General features: G+C 43.1%; 1 protein-coding gene across 8 annotated transcripts in view; it reads left to right on the top strand.

Annotated features, from left to right (window-relative positions):
- vir (VIR_N domain-containing protein) overlaps positions 1-20,434 on the top strand; it is a 353,139-nt gene that overhangs the window by 59,276 nt on the left and 273,429 nt on the right. For 6 of the 8 annotated variants that reach the window (XM_055062054.2, XM_055062050.2, XM_055062051.2 and 3 more), the window contains exons 6-10: positions 228-308; positions 1,093-1,292; positions 4,682-4,795; positions 9,864-10,006; positions 12,846-13,440. In XM_055062054.2, the coding sequence (XP_054918029.1) occupies positions 228-308; positions 1,093-1,292; positions 4,682-4,795; positions 9,864-10,006; positions 12,846-13,440 (1,133 nt within the window). The remainder of the gene's footprint in view (positions 1-227; positions 309-1,092; positions 1,293-4,681; positions 4,796-9,863; positions 10,007-12,845; positions 13,441-20,434) is intronic. The other 2 variants (XM_055062056.2, XM_055062055.2) reach the window with 2 other exon arrangements.

Genomic DNA, 20,434 nt, shown 5'->3' with positions numbered 1-20,434 from the left:
ATGTACATATTGCACCTTCTCTTTTTTGTAATTTGTTCTTTGTCAGATTTCATGCACTTGCATATGTTAAGGAGACTGGTGAAACTCTTAAGAAAATGTAGCTGTTCTGGTGTCAGGTTCACTTCTCATTGCAGTTGTGCGCGCCTTCTTTTTCACCCTGCTTTTTTTGTTTTCCTTTGTATTTTTTTCTGCTCTTGTTACGTACGATCCTTCTCCCTCCACTCCAGTGAAGGAAGGCATACCCAAGTCCAAGTGGAAATTGTGCACCATGGTTGCATCCTGGCTGGACAGTGTTAATAACACAGAGGGTGAGGACGTCTCACGTTGTCCAAGCAGTAACGTTGCCTCAACGTAACCGCCTCGTGCTATTCTGCTGTCCAGCTCCCCCTTGCCTCAGCCCTTCTGATCTTGTTTGTTTTCCCCTTCCTTTTTTTCTTTTGCTTTTCGGGGTCCCTCCATGCAGCAGCATTCTGGTGGTAGTCTTGAGAAGGGCCCCAGGAGTGGAATTGGCTGTTTGCTACGCTGACTTGGGTGTTGGTTTTGAACACTTACCTATTGTTCAGTGGAATTGTGCTTGTTACTTTGCTGCTGGATGCCCTCAGGCTGTCTGCAGGATCACCTGCCGCACACCTTCCCTCCTCCTCGCTTGTCCTCAACTCTGAGGTCCCTTGCACTGTGCTTTCCTTTCTTGCTTTCCTTCTCTTTGCTAGCCTAATATGGAGAGGGTATCTTCAACTAGTGGTGATGAGCAGCAGGTTCACCGTTTTGGCCACCTGATTGCCTGCTGCCATTAATGGGGCAAAGCTAGTTTGTGAATCATGTTTTCTTTTTTTTTTTTCATTTTTGTACCAGAATTTTTATAGCGCATCATCTTCCTTGGGTTTAACCCATAGGCAGATACTAGTGTACATATTTTGGTGTGTTTGGTGAGACTTGGGTGAGAGCCTTATGTTAAACTTGAGTCTGTTACTGTGTACTGCTTTGTTGGCTTTTGCTGTTGGTGCAGCATCTTGTATTTAGTGCGTAGCATCCTCAAATATCATTGTTGATGGGGTGAGAGGGTGATGATGTACTTATCACTTTCTCTGACAGAAACCTCACATCGTGCACCGGACCATGAGCGAAGTTCAGAGTCTTCCATACCTTTGGTACCATTGGAGTGGTCGGCACCAGGGCCTGCTGCAACAGCTGGTGCCTCTTCCGATCACCCTGAGGGGGGACGACATGCTGTTCCCTATGGGGATCCTCGGGCACCTGGCTATGCTAAGTCTTGGGCTGCACAAAATTCTCAGGTGGGCTCTTTTGAGCGTGTTTCAATTAAAGTATTTTTGCAAAAAGTGAAAGGTATTACAGAAACTACAGTAACAGGACCAGCTCTTTCAGCTCATTGTAATTGTCATTTGGGCTTGTTATAGTAAATGATAAATTCAATACGGCTTGGTGACAGTTGACTTTGTGCCTGCAGCCATACTTTCTGTGTCCTTTTATGTGTGACATGGTGAAGGGAAGCTTAAACAATGAGAAGTGTTGCAGTGAATAGTTTCTGGTGAAATTCATCTATGTAATCTGCACTGAAAATCACATCTAATACAGGTATTGTAACAGTATGCTTACTCAGAGTGGATTGTAGCCATCCAGTGGATGGGACAAAAGGGATCAGATGCACAGACCCCTCTCATTTTCACCTCATCTGCTGTGCTGGTATCCTTTGCTCCAAAGATACACCAACTGGCCCAACTGTGTCACTGTGATTCAATTAAAATCACTCCTTCATGAATGAAAATATTACTGAAGCTAATCATTTATATATGGTGAATTTTCAATAATGTGGCTATGCTATGATTGGCACAACTGTTGTATTGAGTTCGGTGAATGATGAAAAATAGCTGAACGAAATAATTACTACTTCTGGTTTAGCATAAGGCTTTTGTCATTGTTGAATTATTCTTGGCTACTGCACGGGTAATTGCGAAATCTCAAAACATGCTGTGAGGGGCATGAAAGTGCAGCTGCCATTGTTCCTCTGGATCTGAAACATTAGTAGCTTTTGTGCTATGTGATGGGCAGAATAGATGACAAGCTGCTTCTGTAAATGTCCTTCTTGACTTACCCACCGAGCATTTTGAGACGTTTGTTGCAGGGAGATGACATTCACGCTGCCAGCTCTTGTTCTCTGTTTATTCAACAGCTGTTACAAGTGTGTTAGTGTGGCACATGGCAGAACTGGCATGTGGTACATCGTAGGGCAAATTAACTAGAGGGGGGAGGGCGAGAGGGCATTTGTGTGTGCGTGTTCTTTTTATTGCTTGCTCCCACAAATCATATGTACTATCACAATGGAATGAAACACAAACAGTGGAGCATGTGACTATAGGTACATGCTGCATGGAACAGTGCATTTAGCCACCGACTAACACTGTAGGAAAGCAGATTCCTGCAGTGCTTCGCCTGCATAATATTGAAATTATTATAAGATGAGTGACAGTCGAGAAAAGTGAGAGCAGGATGCAAATCTGCGAACCTCGTAACTCTGCATGTGCAGCATGATTTACCATAATTGAACTTCTCTAAGTAATGGCAAGCTCAATTTCTTAGTTCTGTCTGCATGCGATGTGCCCTGCCCTCCTTTGTCCTGGTGCAAATGGGTTATGGAAAATTGTAGTTAATGAAAATAAGTGTATTAGGCTTCACTGATTACAGTTGAATCCTGATGTAAGAAACATGAATAAACTAATTATTGTATATAAAAAAGTAAATATGAAATTTGGTTGGTCATGCTCTAATTTAATAGAGTACTCTCCTGCTACAAATGTAATGAAATCAAAAGTGCGGGATCCGACACAGTATCGGTTATAGCAGAGCCAATTTTTATTTGCATGGGCCTCAATATATGCTGGTAGCAAAAATGTCTAGTAAAGTCGCCAACCGACTTTTCGTACGCCTAATTTTTTGGACCTGCGTGATTATTCAACTTTCCTGCTGCACTGCCACCTGTCCTTAGTGCCAATGTGTAACAACGGTAACTGAAATTTCGAATATTGCACATTGTTTTGGGCGTAAAACGTGCACGCAATGTCGTAGACATGGCGATCATGAACTAAGTTGTTGCGATGTCAAGTAGGCACAAAACTGCAACTTTGATGGCCAGCTCCCAATTAAGCGGTGCTGGCTAGGCCTAGTGGCCTAAGCAGTGCATCTGCCAGCGCGGCTGGTGACAAGCTGTCCTGGGAAGCTGTCCGTCAATATGTTAGCACTCCTAGGCCTTATCGGCAATTGAGTGGGAGATCATATGCACTAATTACACTGACGACCATAGTAGTAGAGTATGGATGCATGTGCGGTCTCTACTGTGTGCTGTCTCCACTGTGTGCGAAAAGTCTGTCAGCAGTTGCAGCTGACTTGGTCAGACTGCAATTGGCAAGCCAACATAATTGCACACTTACGTCTTGCAGCAGTGCAGAGCACGTGTATGTAATTTATTGTTGTTCCCATACCTTGTATTGGCACGGCAAGATGGTGATGGGCCATCGAAACTAGCAGGAGACCCTTTGCTGGCCTGTCAGAGGCACCCTGCTTGTGTTTCTTTCACACAGACCTGATTGCATTTTTTTCATCGATAACTGCATGTAAGCTTATAACAAATATAGAATATAATGGAGCTATCTTCATGGCCGATTCAACTTCATTATAACAATGTTCGACTGTTTTAACAAAAAATGCGAACATGGTAAGACTGATCAAATAATAGGCTGCTTTGCTTAAATGAAGGCAGCAAATTGATAGGCTGAACTGTGTATTCACTCGAGAACTGGTGTCTCTATATATGTAACAGCATCAGCCCTGCTGCAGTGCAGTCATTTGGAACCTTCCTCACTTGAATTGGTCTTTCTCTCTCAGGGACTCCCATAAGTGTTCTTATCCCTTAAATTCAAACAAAATACCCGCTGTGGTTGCTCAGTGGCTATAGTGTTGGGCTGCTGAGCACGAGGTCGCGGGATCAAATCCCGGCCACGGCGACTGCATTTCGATGGGGGCCAAATGTGAAAACACCTGTGTACTTAGATTTAGGTGCACGTTAAAGAACCCCAGGAGGTCAAAATTTCCGGAGTCCTCCACTACGGCGTGCCTCATAATCAGAAAGTGGTTTTGGCACGTAAAACCCCATAATTTAAATTCAAACAAAAGTGAATATTTGATAATTTTAAATAGTGAATTCTTGAATATGAATTGAATAGGAAAGACTAGGTAGTATTCCATTCAATTACGATGTTTATAATATGTGCACACCCCTAGTCATATTTAATCTGGTTTGTAAAGTATGATCTTGCAGTTTTTGCTGAATACTTGCTATGTTGCACGAGCACAAACAGCACATTATATTCTTATCCAATTTTAATAGCAGTGCAGAGTGACATCTTATATGCTCTGAATTGCCGCATCGTGACATTGCTGTCGGTGCCACTTAAAAAGCTTTCTCACATGCATTGTAGGGCCCCTCCATTCCCCTTCTTTATTTACAGAATCTAGGCACAATATATTTTTCACTTGTGCTAGTGCCATCTACCTGAAAACAAACAGCCCCATGACTTGTGTAAGCATGTGTCTTACATGGTTTAAGAATTTGCATGAAGGAGCTTTGTTTAGTTTTATAACTTGGAAGGTCTGGGGGTCCTCTACACAGGAATCTTCTCAGAGGTCATGGGAAGGCAGTGGCAGCAGTCATGCACAGAAGAGTTCCCAGCAGCAGTCAAAGGGCAGCCAGCAGTCACGCTTCCTTTCTCCTCCAGACTCAAAAGTAAGAAGGTGCTTTAGTAATGTTTTTTTAGAAATTTATTAAACAAGTACTGACACAAAATTTTTCAATTTTTTTTTTCGTTTTAGATAGCTGCCAACACCATAATAATGGTATAAGGCCTCAATTCCTTGAATGTGCAACAAATTATTAATTGTACCATTTTTTAGTGCAACTAATTCGAAATGTGTGTCAAGTGGAGTATGGCTTTGAGCTGTGGAACCGGGACCCCTTTGTACATCATGTAAAGAAGGTGGTTGTGGCTTATCGCCGAACCACTGATGTGCAAGTCAGTCAGTCCTGGGCACTGGCTGCAAGCTACACTGTGATAATCTTGCTGAAAGCTGAGTGCATTAGGTACTTGACAGGATAATAGGGCAGAGAAAGTGGGAAGGGCACTCCACATTACGAGAAAAGCAACAGCTGAAGACACAGTTTATCCAATGTCAAATGCAGGGAAGCACAGAGGGAAAGACAAAAAAAATTGTCAATGCAGTATGTGCCCAGCTTCCAACGGACACATTCATTGTGTGGTTTGCAACCACTGCACTATTCTGTCTGGCATGTCAGCAGTTTATAATACCGTCTGGCCCCCAGCATTGATTTTTATGATGTATGGAGAAGTCCTACTCAACATTAAATAAATAAATAAATAAATAAATAAATAAATAAATAAATAAATAATTCCTGTCCCGCAAAGCTGCACTGCATTTGGTGTATGCTGAATTGGTTGCAATTAAGGGTGGCACACAGTTGCCCACAAATTTTTCTGACACTGAGGGGACCAGTGGAATGTCCGTATTATTAGCTGTGTTCTATGGAGAAAGTAAATTTTGTTCTTTTTTACAATGCCAGCAGTGTGAAAAGTCCATTTGCAATGTTTTGCTAGTGCAATAATATATGCTTGCAATTTGCGCTGGTCAAGGCTGTCTGGACATTTTATGTTTGCGTGTGCAGCCTGATGAGTGTTGCCATTCCTCGAGATTCTGAAAAGTGCAGATGTCGCATAGAACCTTAATTGCACGATGCCGGCACTTGAGCCTGTTTTGAGCAAATTCAGTTCAAATTTTTCTGCCTACATATGAGCTTACCTTGTTTCATCCCGTAAGTGTGCAGACAGAGCTTGTGACTGTTGCCAGCTGGTCACCCATGTACCTGAATGTTTAGAAAGGGCTTCTGTGGCCATCAGTTTAGCCTGTACACATGATCCCAGGCCCAATCACTGGTGAGCCAATCGAATGCACATGCAGTTAAACCCCGCTCTAATGAACTTTAGTATAATACAATTCTCAGTATAATGAAGTAATGAACATTTTATAACTTCTTGTTCATTGAGCACCATCTATTTTGAACTTCAATGTAACGAAGTGTGTTTATACGCGATTTCAATATAACGAAATTTCACTGCTGCCGCGAAGGAATATCGAGACAATAAGTGGGAACTGCTGCGAACACAGATGGTCAAGTGGTTTAATTACATGCGGCTACTTACAAATACACCTCTTAAATTGTGCACCACGCAGTAGTAAGATCCTCTGGCCATCATGTTCCACATAAAGTCCACATGCAATAAAATTCTATCGCGTCCTGAGTGCTGTGGTGGCTTGATGTAAGGATAGTGGCTTGACATGATGCACACTGTCCTGCGTGAGCAAAAGGAGGAGGGGGGAGTGTGCGATAACATGATTAAAGGCGCAGGCTCGGGGAAGGAGGAGAGTGGAGGGTGGGTGAGCGCTTGTCTTGTCCTCTAGCCCGGCCATGGTTTGCACATGGCTGGCAGCATGGCTGAGTGCATATGTGGCCTGTGCACTCTGTCTTGGGCGTAATCTGTGGTGGGTGCGAAGCTCGAGCGAGCTGAGATAGCTTTATATGTGCTGTCTACCTGTGTATTGAGGGCTAGAGGTCATGTATTCTCGAGTTTCAGAGGTGCATTGAAGCGATAGGTAGATGAACCATTTGCTCCCCTCTCCCTGCACTTTTCATAATAGCGTGGGCATGAAAGCGTTAGAAGCATCGCTTTGTATCGCCAATGTGAAGATGTCGTCGACACGGCATGAAACTGTATCTTTGGTTACTGGCTCAATTACAACAAAATGAAATTTTTTCTCATATAAATTAGTTTTTTCTGATTGCCTGATAAATAGGACAATGTTGTGCTCCTTCAGTGCAAGGAAAATTTGTTGGTGACTGTACTTAGCTGCATAAAAAGTCAAATTTTAATACTAAAAATTCTAATAGCCCGCCGTGGTGGCGTAGTGGCTATGACGTTGCGCTACTAATCCCAAGGGCGCGGGATCGAATCCCGGCCACAGCAGCCGCATTTCAGTGGGGGAGGAATGTAGAAATGCCTTTTATTGTGCATAGGGTGCATTTTAAAAACCCCAGGTGGTCAAAATTAATCTGGAGTCCCCCACTACGGCATGCCCATAGTCATATTGTGGTTATGGCACATGAAACCCCAGAATTTACCTTTTTAAACAAAATTTCGATAGAACATGCTGATTTTATTGTCCTCATTATATCGAGGTTTGACTCTATTAAAGGGCCCCTGAAACGGTTCGGACAAATTTTGTAGACGCGTAGGGTACAGCTTAAGTAGAACATTCGCACCACAATTTAAGTGAAGCATTACGTATTAATGGAGCTACAAGCGATTACAAGTTACCCTCCTCCCTAGCCATGCTTTTCCTCCTCAACTCGTTCGCCGAGCGACCGGGGCTAAGCTCCACCTTCACTGGTCCTGCGTCACGATGCGACGTCACATCGTCCACTTCCGGTTGTTTTGGAGCCCGCCCCCGCCCGCGAGAAACCTCTCCGCTAGCCGTTTGGCCGTCGGCCCCAAGCGAGAGCTATCGAAGCAGCGTGCGTTGCGAGCAATCTGTCGTAGCGCCGAACGTGTCTGGTATTCCGGTAATCACTCACTACCTGAATATTTCGACGGAACGATGGAGGCATAAACTCAAGTTGATGAAGGAACTTTAGCGTAGACGTACGTGAGCTGCCTGATCGGTCTCCACGGTCCAGCCACCCGCTGGCGCAGAGCTTAACCAGCCAAAGAAAGAGCTAATATTGCTCTAACCAAGTGTAAAACATTTTAAACATTTACAAAAACAACGTGTTAACGATTACACTCCTGCGAAAAATTTACACCAGCAGCCAAGAAGATTACATTTTGTTACTGCTACTGTGTGTGGTTGAGCTCTATGCCACCAGGTGGCTGCACCGTGCAGACCATTCACATTTGCGCTTCTGTTCATCCCCTGAAACCACATGCAAGGGGACACGGCCAGGCCCTGCCCCCTTGCACTTGCGTTTACCCTAATACCGGACTCGCGAAACGCTATTGCGTTAGTAATCTTCCGGTGTAAAGTGACGGCCGCGATCGCACAAATCCTGGCGCCGATCGGATAGCGGCAGTCCGATGCGCTGCAGCCAGTCCGCTCGTCTACTGGCTTGCAGAGGGACACGATGTCGCAGCTTGACATATTGCCAGTCGCTACGTTTGCAGTCCACAACGCAACAAAGTCAAATCATAGCGCTCGCGAAAACACAAATCGACACTGACGGCGGAGCTCTCGTCAAAGACAGAGCACGTTGTAACACAAGCAGACGACACTTGCTGTGTGCCGGAAGTGCTTAAGTGTACTGAAAAATTGTTCTTGCACATTCCCTTTATGTTACTGTCTTGTTATAAAAACAAATTAACTAACATTCCAACTATTACGAACTTCATTTGTTTACCATAAAGTTGGAAAATTTATCGATCACGCGCCCTGGTCAGCCAATCGGATAGCTCGCCCCACTTACGTCATATGGGTGATTTCGGTCATATGGGCAGGGGCGGCTTAAAATTCCGCCGAGCAGTGTGCTGCGATCGGCAGCGATGTGCATTTTTAAAGCCTTATAATAAATTACACGCTTTACGCGGAGCACTTATATGTGTCAATTAATGATCAGAAGGACCTACTCTAACGACCCAGTATGTTTGTAGAAAATCGTCAAAATCGTTTCAGGGTCCCTTTAACATCAGGCTACCTGTGATGGCTTGCCACCCTCCACCATGCTAGTCAACAGCAAATTTTTGCCATGACAATGCTACCTAGGCTGTTAGGCCTAACCAATGCTGCTGCTTTGGGTGTTGGCAACCAAAGTTGCAGTTTTGTGCCAAGTTGATGCAGATCTTTTTACAGTGGCCATATGGCACTCGGAAAGCTTAAAAATTGCCTCACCAATGAAAGTGAGGGTACAAGCAACAATCTGAATAACGGCAACTTTGTTTCTTGCGGCCATCTTTATGACCTCAAGTACGTAATTATGTCAGAAAAATTGAGCGAGACACTGTATGGTGACTGAAATTTCAGTCATAATTGGTCTTATTTAATAGGTGGCAGGGCTGTGGAGAAGTCCAAATAATTGAATAGGTCTGAAAGATTGCTTGGCAATGGTACTTAGAATTTGTTGTGCGTTCAGGGGATTATAGACCCCATACTATGGTTATGGAGTTGGCAGCTATCTATTAATAATATAAAAGGAGAGAGTGAAAAAGTGAGAACATTTTTGTACTAGTACCTCTTTGTGTGTATGTTTGTTCATTACGGCGCGACGCAGAAACGGCGACCTTGCCATTTGAGACAGGGTGAAATTTCCGCTACGTTTTTTTTTTCTTTGCGCATGGAATTGAGCCATTTCTCCTAAGCTTTTCCTCTATGCTGGTCAGAGGCGCCGCCGTGTGATTTGGCGCGCTGCTGAGAACATTCTCGGAGTGTGATATGTTCAAATTAACCTTTGCGAATTGCGCATCCGAATTACCGGGTGTTTTCACCCATTGGAATACACATAACTTTGACGGGACCACAGCTTCACTTCGAATAAACCGGAAGTTCGAATTAAGCGTGTTCGAATTGACGAGATTTGACTGTACACATTTCTTCTATGGTGATGGTGGGCATTTTTCATTCTGTAAAATAAATCCAGGCCACTGGCCATTGCTCTTCCAGGCCAATGGTTTACTAGTGAACTCTTTGTGCATGACATTACAGTCTTTGTGCAAGCCATTCTGTTTTCCCTGTAGGACCGGTATACACCGCCACCGATGAAGCGTGAACAAGACCATGCACCTGCTGCAGAAGCATCTAGCTCAGACAAGGAAAGTAGCAGCAGTGGAGGCGGGAAGCGCCGGGACAGCAGTCACCAGAAAGACCATGAGGACCCCAGGTGCCAGCCTCCATTAGTTTACTCTTAGTTGTTTGCTGCATGACCTTTGCTTAATCAGAGCTTTTGTGACAACAACTAAGCCTAGTGCAGTCTGGAACTTGTCATCTGGTGTTTGCAGCAGAAACAAATTCAGCCTGTACACGGACTTGCCAAGTGCCTTGCTCCACTTTCGGTCTACTTTTGATTGCATAAAGGGCTTTTTCTGTTTCAGCTGTAAATATATTTTCCTTAACATTAACTTTTGCTAGTTTTCTATTTACTCTGCACTAAGATTTAAGTTGTAAGCATTTGCTGTAAAAGGAGCTTAGTGGCTGGCACTGATAGAGAGGAAGAAAATTGGAGAAGGAACAATTACATCTTGATAGATATATATAGGCATATACACTTGACCCTCGTTGTAATGAAATGAGAAAACAGTTGAACCTTGATATAATGAAGTTGTACTTGCACCAAGAAACTTCGTTAAATTGCAAATTTCGTTGATGCAAGGTTTTAAAGTTTCAGCATTAAAAACAACTATCACTGCTATCACTTTTGTGAGACTGCATCGGACTTGTCAAAATATGCGACTCGCAATGTTCTTCGAACTGTGCGCAGATAGCGAGCTTGGCACAGTGCAAGAAACGTTGGCGGTCGATTACACTGATGCCAAGTTGTGTGAAATCTTGCAAAAGTGATAGTATCTCCAAAAGTTTTTGGCTGAGAATACCGCTCTAGATCGTAGTTGAGCACAAAATGAACCAACAGCAACCATCACAAAAACATGCTTTGTAGCCATTTTGTGATGGCTACAATGCGGTTTGGCAACAGGCCACTTTTTACCCTATTTTCTCTGAAAAAATGTGCATGTTAGATTCGCATAAATACAGTAGACTCTCGGCGATATGGTCTCGCCAGATGTGAATTTCAGGATGATACAAATTCCCCAAAGTCCTGCCCAAGGCTATTACAGCATGCTAAATTTCTAATGGTGTGAACTGCTTTTCACGCTGTGCTGGATGATACGAACAACCAAGCCGCCCCATGACCCCGGCGGAGACTGCAAAGAGGTCCCGGCGCTCCGGTAACACCAGACACTGGCTGTTGTCAGGCTGGCAGAGCTGCCGTGCCCATGTGTCAGTTGCATTCCTGTTGCTAGAGTGGCCTATGTCACTCTGCCTTGACTCCCCTCCCCCACACCACCTCCACCGAAAAGTTTTGCTTTGTGCAGTATCATGTAACTTGTTTGTCATTTTCAAACACTGTGCAAATTTATCAGGAGCTGGCAATCACACGCAACCAAGTCTTGCCGCATCAGCATGATTGGCAGCGTCCTCATCCATGTGTAGCCTTATCTCTGTATTCCATGCCTTCCATTGTTTTTGGTGCCCGATGACAATTGCAGACTTTTCTACTTTTGAACCCGTTTCGCATGATATGAAGTTGCTTCTCCGCCGCAAAGGAAACAGATTTCCTTATCTTGTGTAAATCATGTCCTTATCACCTAGCAGCAGCTAGGACACAGCAACGAAAGAAACTTGTAATAACCAGGCAGATCTTAAAATGTTGGCCTCGGAACACACAAAGTGCGCAGTTTGCTGCTGCTAAAATGTGTGTGAAACAAGCGTGCCAGTGATTCAAATTGGTGTCAGCCAACAGGAGCACTCCCTGTGCGCTAGGTGACTGCAGTAACAAATCGTGACACTAGTTTCCCTTATTGCACTCGTTTTTGTTGCTTTTATTTTTACATGGAGAAATACACTGCTGTGGTTATCTGAATCTCTAATCTCGTGTTTATGGCGATACCCAAATTTCGGCGCTGCGACAATGGAAAGCTGTGCTTGTGCAATCAGTGGTGCGTTATCGCCTCCTGCAGCCTGATTTTCTTCCCAATTTTACAGATGATACTAAAAAAGTGAAATTTTCTCAAATTCTGCTGCATATTTCTTCCGAATATTTTGACGTGAGATAAATGAAGGTCCTAGGATTGCATAAAAAAAGTGAAAAAATCTGAAAGTCAGCCAGTTCCTGGTTCTTGTTTTGTTTTTGTGTGATACAAATTTTTTCACCATCTCGAGAGATTTTTGTCGCTGAGAGTCTACTGTACAGTACTTAGTTGACTAAGCTTCGCTACTTTTAGTTTTGAAGAGGCGCCAGCTACTTATGAGTACAGAAATGTCCTTTTTTTTCGGTTGACTTGGTCGTGCTGTAAAACATCCTAGATAATCAAGCTAGTCTGAATTATTGGTCGATGACAGTATGTACTACGTATTAAAATATGAATACATTTTTAAATCTATTAAAAAATGTGCTATGTATTTAAAAAAGAGAGAAGGAAGCTTCAACACGCAGGGGTAGAGAGAGTGTTGGTTTCCCTGTGAGAACTGAATGGTGCAGTACCTTGTCTTGAGGTGTGGCTTCACGGCAGTGCGTGTCGCGCTACCGTGAAGTTACACCTTGGGCAGAATTTGTGTATAACCTGCACTCTTACTTTACTATTCATTTTTTACAATTTTGGTGCTGGTTATGCATGCCAAATCATGTTATTTGTCATTTATGCACTTCTAAAATGCAAATTTTTTGCCACACTACAGCAGTGACCCTGCTAATGCTGCGTGAAAGTGAAAAATATGCAGTTCTCTTACACAATTTACAAGTACATACAAGAGAAATCTGAGTTGCTTGCATGTACTTGACCATCATTCTCTTGTGCAAGAAGGTTACATAATTTTTTTCTGTTTGATCTCTCCTTGAGATTTGAGCATGCCGATGCAAGGTTTTGGTGAAGAGATCTGTTACAATAGAAAATTTAAGGAAACAGGCTCATAGCATTGGGGTAACTTGTCTAATTCATTTGCAGGAGGAGAAGCAGTAGTGAAGGAGTGATACGTGTCATTGACCCCAGGCGGCCGTCAACACCACCCATGCCACGGCCTGCATCACCACCGATCCAGTCGCCCCGGCCACGCTCTTCTCCCAAAACACCACCTATGACACCCCCTCGCTCCCCTTGTGCCACTCAATCGCCAGATGAAATTGATGATGATCTGGATGACGACCGTGAGATGACTCCGCGAGGTCCCCGAACACCGAAAGAGGAGGAGCCAGATGAGCCAGAATCACCAGCCAAGCCCTCTCCGGTAAAGATGGCACAGTCAAAACCAGCTGCGCCAAGAACACCCCCAATGATAACCAATGCTGCACCCATTCCGACAATCCAGACAGTATCTGCAGTGCCACCAGCTGCCACGGTGATTCCAATGGAACCAATTGGCGACAGCCTCATGGAAGATGATGACCTGTATGAAAACATCACTCCCGACACGTCTCCAGAGCATTTTGAGGCTGGTTTTCATGAGGAAGCTGACATGATACCTGTCGTCAACACGGAGGAGGATGATGATTTTGAAGCTATCTCCAGTGAGGATGAGCCTTATCTGTCAGATGACATAATGGCAAGTCTGCATTGCTTTCACCTTATGCATGTGCTGATGCACGCACTTAAGAAGATCATTATAACAGTTTCAGATGGATTTTTCTAGCTGATACTGAGGGGGATCATGAAAATAAGAGAATAATTGCTGTCTGAATTTGCCACCTGAATGATGGTAACATTTTTCTGATTGTCCTAATGTTTGCAACATCACAGATGTAAATCATGCCCACAAATCGGGCAAGAATTAATATGGCATCTGAAATTTTGGCAAGCGTTACATTGCCTCTAAGGTATGTAGTTTTGCTGGCTTTCGGTTCATATTGGTGTGTTGCAAACCTTTGAAGTTTGTGGCATCGTTGTTCTAATGTTGCGCAAGCTGTGATTGTATGCTGCTCTGTGTGGTTCGTTGCCATAAGGACCTGATATTGGTACATCATGGAAATTAAAGGTAGTATGGCATGTCTTGATGCTTTCTTAATGCAACAGCTGAAAAGGAATTGTCATGGTTACTGTTAATGCAAAGGAAAAGGAACATAATGTTGTCAGCGCAAAAACGTTAGTTACCTTATTTTCTTAAGGGCCCTTTCAGTGACTCTTGAGGTAGTGCTTATAGTGTTTCATGTTGGTTTTTATTGTCACCTAAAGACTGATGCAATAACAACAAAAATTAGCTTATGTAATCGGTAGCTTTTTGAATGAGAAAGTTCAGAGTAGAAGTAAACAAGAACATGCTCTCAACTTAAAATATTTGGACGTTCCACCGCCAATTTTGCATATGCAGTGGTGTGTTTTGTTACAGCCAGTACCAATATTCCTTCATGTTCACCTGGAAGAACCTTGATGCTATATTTGCCTTTTCACTGTAACTAATTTCTGTGAGCTTTGGTGGTGCTGTTGCCATGATTCATAAAAACGAAGTGCTGATTTTTTACAGCATGAATGCCAATTAAGGTCTGACAAAACAAGTGGTATCTGTGCTCAGAAAGTATAAAACCATGGCAAAAGCACCACCAGGCACACCAACATTTGTTCACTGTTTCTGAGTGCTGATTTTCTTCAGGCATTTCTTGCTTACTTGCTTGTCTTTGATGTCACATGTGCTCCACATGCTCTCCTGCCACTCACAGAGCACCCTAATTTGCAATGGCATACTGCTAGTTTGGACCCAGCGATGCACCTGGAAAGAGCCATCTGCTTCAGCGTTTTTCCAACTGCCTATATTTAAGGACGAAAAATTGAAAAGAAAGATGTTGGCTGTGATAAACAGTGTACATTCAATGAGAAGGTTGCAAATTTCACAAATTTGGAGGAGACTAGACTGATCTCACCATGAGTTTCACTATGCCACTGCTGGCTCAAAGGGAGTAGTAGTCCTTAGTTGGTTGAAGGGAAACTATGGTAAAAAATGCATAAGTTTTTTCCTTCTTTTACCATCACAAATTAGCTTAGCCATCAATATGAGGCAGGAATCTGGAGATAAAGATATTCTATAATAGGAAGTTGAGGAGATGACCCCACAGCCTCCTCCTAATAATTTGCTAGAAAAATTGACAGTAGCATTCATCTCATGATTTTTCATGAATTCTCATGAATTCTCATGATGGTTGCCTTGAACCTGAGTGCAGTGAAAAAGCAGTGGGGTCTACAGGTATCATGGCACCAGCCGGGCAAGTGCACATGCACTATGGTGAGATCTGTCTCTTCTCAGAAGCAGTACTTGTGCTCCTGAAATGGTTGTAATGCTTCTTTCTTGAAGTGTTTCTCTTCTTATGCACACAAGAATTTCAAAGATCTTGAAATAGTAACTTATATATATATATATATATATATATATATATATATATATATATATATATATATATATATATATATATATATATATATATATATATATATATATATATATAGCTGACCAAATTTGCAAGCATAAAGGAGTCTGTGAAAGTCTCAAAAAAATTTAATGGTCTGAAAAATTTTAGAGAAAGAACCTAATTTTAAAGCATTTTAATTCCACCAGCAGCTGGAAAGCTTGTCAGTGCGTTTTCTGCCTGGTCTTGAGATAAAGTGTTACAAAATTGGCTTTTTTTTTTAATGATGCGCTTTGTGTTTGACAGTCTGACCTGCATTGTCTAGTGGGGTGAAGTTCGCAAGCTCCACTTCAGCAGCTGTGCATAAAGGCAGTCAGGAGCTTGTGATTATGCGCAGGTTCTTTCCATTGCATTTGAAGTGCACAAGAGAATTTGTCATTAGTGGTTGGCCGCAAACAGACATGTAATATCTGATTAGCCACTGTCATTACCAGCTGAGTGCACATGTGCATTATCTCTGACTTGATTTTCCTAGAAGGCCAGTAGTGTGATACGGTGACAGGTGGCATGCTTGCTGTCATGAACATTTTGGCTCTCGCAGCTTGATTGCGACTTATAAAAAGTTGTAGATATTTTGATCCCACAAGCTATTGAAACTTGCTGTTTGGTGTTGAATTGAAATCACTTTGCCATAGGCTCTGCACAGTGGAGTTCACTGTGTGGAGTGACGGTCAGGAAAAGGCACAATGCTTCTCCAATCCGCAATGCGCAAAGGCGCGACGGCAGGGTTCGTCAACTTTCCAACACAGATGAGAAGGCTCTGGAATCAGATCGGCAACAAGCACAGGTTTATTAACCCAAGATGCAACACACCGCGACAGTCATGCTGCTTATGGGCGAAGGCTTGCTGCAAAACTGATTAAGTATGTGCGCCCGCTGTGCTAGGGCTAACCAGTAGCAGTCCACCAAGCACGAGAACAAGAAGTTAAGGGAGCAAAGGTTCCACGTAACCAATTCGCGGGCTTGTGAGCATCTGCTGTGGCGATGAAGCACTCAACGGAAAAGAGCTCGGGTGGAGAGGGCGCCCATGGGCTGCTACTTGGGAGGCCAATCAAGGCGCGTCCCAGTGACGTGTACTGGCATGGTAACTCGACACTGGGAGGGATAGGTATGGCTTGTGCGGGTCATTAGCTCCGGCATGCTAGCTTTGTCCGCCATGTTGCCTCCGGGGCGGCAGTTCCCGAAGATCAAGCTAAGCACTGTGCGACAGCTGGGGGATGAAGCGTGGGAAGGCCCACAACTGCTGAAACGCGCTGAAACCATGAGGTGGTACTTGAGTTGTTTCATGTGAACATCAGAAAGAACAAATTACGATTTTGTCTGTTGAAACCAGACTGCAGGGTTGCATTCCTAGTACGGTGCATTCTTGGTTGGGCTGATAGCTTCCTTGTGTGGCAGAGCCTTGTTGTGCATGGTTCCACAAGTATATTTCCATAGTGCCGTGAAGAACTACGAGTCACCACTTTGTAGCGCTGTGATGAGCGAGATTGGCACGTCTTGTCAGTAACAAGGTGGGGTGTGTGCAGGTTATTGAGTGGGGACGCAGAGGGCACCAGATGGTGCCAGATAGATAGATAGATATATAGAGGAGAGCGGAACGGTATCTAGACTTTTTGGGAAAAGAAAGCAAAACATAAAGGAGTAGGAAAAGGGTGCTCGTGCACTGAGAGACCTTGGCACCATGAATCAGATCTTGGGTCCATGCACCTGGTCTGTAGTCCTTGAGGAGGTCCTTACAGTAGGGCGACCTACCGGAGTTGTTCATTATTGCTGGGCATGATCATTCTGTGAAGCTGTTGAAATGGAAAAACTTGGCATGTGAATGGCATGTTCCCTATGGAAACCAGTCACCAGCTACAGGCTCTTGTAGCGCTCTGTCGTCTCTTTCAACAAAATTGTGATGTTGGGCATTTCCAAAATAGACATAATGTGTATTGCAGCATCAATAGAGAGATTAAAAAAAAAACTGAATATTGTAATGCACTTGGGAGAAAAGCTGTGGTGGCATGAAGTCACTTTCTTGGTGTTATGGCCATTTGTTACCAACAGTGCTAATTGGTGCTGCTCTGCGACTAAACACTGCACAGAGCCTATTAGGCTTACTAGCCAAACAGCACTTGGAAAGCTTACGGATCATCATACCTTAAAGAATGCAGCTAGTTCCATCATTTACGAGCGCTTTATTCGCAACACAGTATATTAAGATTTTGTTAGAAAAATTAGAAAAGTGAAACAGGCGGTGTCTGAATTTTTGGTCACCCTTATACGTCAGCTCTATAGGGCTCGTGGTGCCACCGCAACAAAGTTCAATTATTCAAATGAGTTAAAAAAATTGGAGTCAGAAAAATTGATTGACTTGGATATATCAACTGATGAAGAATGATGGTGCTTGTACTTTGTTTTAACCTATCATTGGAGGTACAGCAGTTGGCGATTATTTGTTTAAGGCCTGAGGACGTGTGCTGCATGGGAATGCAGTGGTATCATGGTCTTGCTTTCCTGGACGGAATAAATACTTTGGCAGGAGTGCCGGGGCAAGTGCTTAAAGCATCTCCCCGTGTTCCTCGATCCACCCGAAAAAGAAAAAAAGGGGGAAAAAAGTGCAAGCTTACTTTATGTAAAGCACCTTAACTCTAGTTCATTGGGCCTCTGCATAACTCCAGTTAAAAATTGAATACTATAAAAATGCATTTCCTTATTGAATGTCTAGTAAATCTTTTGCAGATTCCAAATACAGATAAGCATTATTTATTTATTTATTTATTGAACGTACCTTACAGGCCCCTTGACAGGGCATTGAGTAAGGGGGGTAATAAAAAAGTACAAAGTAACTTGTCGGTGTACAACGTACGGCTCAAATTTGCAGTTTAACATAAAGAGAGGAATCGATGATAATGTGGTATGGCGGCAAGTACAAGGTTGGGCGGGAAAAAGGATAACATGAAGAGAGAAAAAAAATATTGGCTGGCTTTATACATATGGCAAAACTGGATACAAGAACTATAAAGTATACCGATTACAATGACAACAGTAACAAGAAAAGAAACTACAACCAAAGATAGACTGACAAATATGCGGAATCTAGGCGCATGAACAGTTGGCAGGGTTTAAGATACGCACAATGGTAGGGCATGATAAAAATGCAGGAACTAATGGCGTGCACAGTAAAAACGTTTATCAATATAAGGAATGTAGTCGGGCACAAAGTGGGATACTGAAAAAAAAAAAAAAAAAACGTGCAGTGGTACAAAAAAATGAGGGATGTCTTTGGTCTTAAAGCTGTCAAAATAACAAATAAATAAATACATGGGTGGTATACAGAACATGGCATCGGAAGTAAAATAAAACTGGAAATACTAGTGGCAAGTTTTTATTGCGAAAAGAAAGAGTGCAGGAGTTGACAGAAATTATCGTGGTCTGGTTCGGATCCACTGTTGTCTGGAAGACCATTCCACAAACATATGGCACAAGGAAGAGCAGATGCGTTGAAGGTGTGAGTTTACCCATATAATCGCGTGAAACTTAAGTGATTATGCAACCGACGTGATGTGATGGAAGGAGCATCAAGGTGAAGTGGGAATGGTCTGTTGCTGTATGCGTATTTGTGAAAAAGGCATAAAAGGGCAATGTCGCGACGAGCACTAAGGGGTTCAAGTGAAAGATTGAGCTTAATTTGCATTATGCTGTTATGGTTGTCATAATTGCGTGAAATGAAACGGGCGGCCCTATTCTGAACCGCTTCAAGCATGTTAATTAAATAATTTTGGTAGGGGGACCAGATAGATGCGGCGTATTCAAGCTGTGGGCGAACGAAGGTCTGATAAGCTAGATGACGAACGTGAGTGGGACAGTTAGGTAAATTTCGACGTAAATATCCTAAAGATTTTGAAGCTTTTGCGCATATGGTGGTAATATGGTGAGACCAGGAGAGGTTGGGTGTGAAATGAATACCAAGGTAATTATAAGATGATACCTGCGACAGTTGGTAATTGTTAATGGTGTAGCAGTAGTTGGAAATGTTTGCTTGCGTGTGAAGGAGATTATTTTGCATTTTTCTGTATTCAGCGACATAAGCTATTTTTTACACCAGTTGTTAATGCGGTGAAGGTCGTTTTGCAGCGTTAAGTGGTCATCGGCACAGGTTATTGGACGATATATGATGCAATCGTCAGCGAAGATTCGCATGCAGGAAGAAATGTTTTCTGGCAAGTCGTTTATGTAGATTAAAAACAATAGGGGGCCGAGGACGCACCCCTGTGGTACGCCAGAAGTTACGTGAGAAAGGGAGGATTGGAAATTGTTAATAACTGTGAACTGCTGGCGGAGTGAAAGGAAGTTACGGAGCCAAGATAAGGTTAGCGAGTCTAATCGAAGGGCAGATAATTTAGAAATCAGACGGCAATGGGCGACGCGGTCAAAGGCTTTTGAGAAATCAAGAAAAATACAGTCAGTCTGGAGGTTATTGTTCATGTTGCAGTGTAGTTCTGTACTTAATTCTAGTAGCTGGGTTTCGCAAGAGAAACCTTTCCTGAATCCGTGTTGGTTGTTAAAAAAGAAATTGTTAGATTCTAAGTGTCGGTAAACATGAGAAGCGATTATGTGTTCAAGAAGTTTGCAGCAGATGCAAGTTAAAGAAATTGGACGGTAGCTTTCGGGAGTATGTTTATCACCGGCTTTAAACACAGGCACTATTTTACCGATTTTCCAATCGGAGGGAAGTTGACCTGTCGCTAAAGATTGCCTGAAAAGGTGGTATAAAATGTTAGCAGAAACGGAGACAGTGTTCTTAAGAATTTTAGAGTTAATATTGTCAATTCCGGCTGAAGTGGATAATTTCAGGTTTTTAATTAGAGGTACTATGCCCTCTGCAGTTATTTCGATCGGTTCCATATATGGGAAGTCAAAATCGGGTACGTATGGAACGTCAAAGTGGTCTTCCCGGGTGAAAACAGATGAAAAGAATGGGTTAAATTCCGAGGTGCAATGACTGTCTGAAAGTGGGACATGATTGTCGTCTAGCAAAGATATCTGTTGCGGATCGTGTTTGGGGGATACAAGTTTCCAAAACTTCTTAGAGTTAGATTTCAGAAGGGCAGGTAAATCACTAGAAAAATATTTTTGCTTAGCAGATTCTACTGCGGAACA

This window comes from Dermacentor andersoni, chromosome 1 (assembly GCF_023375885.2).
Source record: "Dermacentor andersoni chromosome 1, qqDerAnde1_hic_scaffold, whole genome shotgun sequence".
Classification (NCBI taxonomy): domain Eukaryota; kingdom Metazoa; phylum Arthropoda; class Arachnida; order Ixodida; family Ixodidae; genus Dermacentor; species Dermacentor andersoni.
Note: the sequence above shows the minus strand (reverse complement) of the source record. Positions and strands in the feature narration are given on the sequence as shown.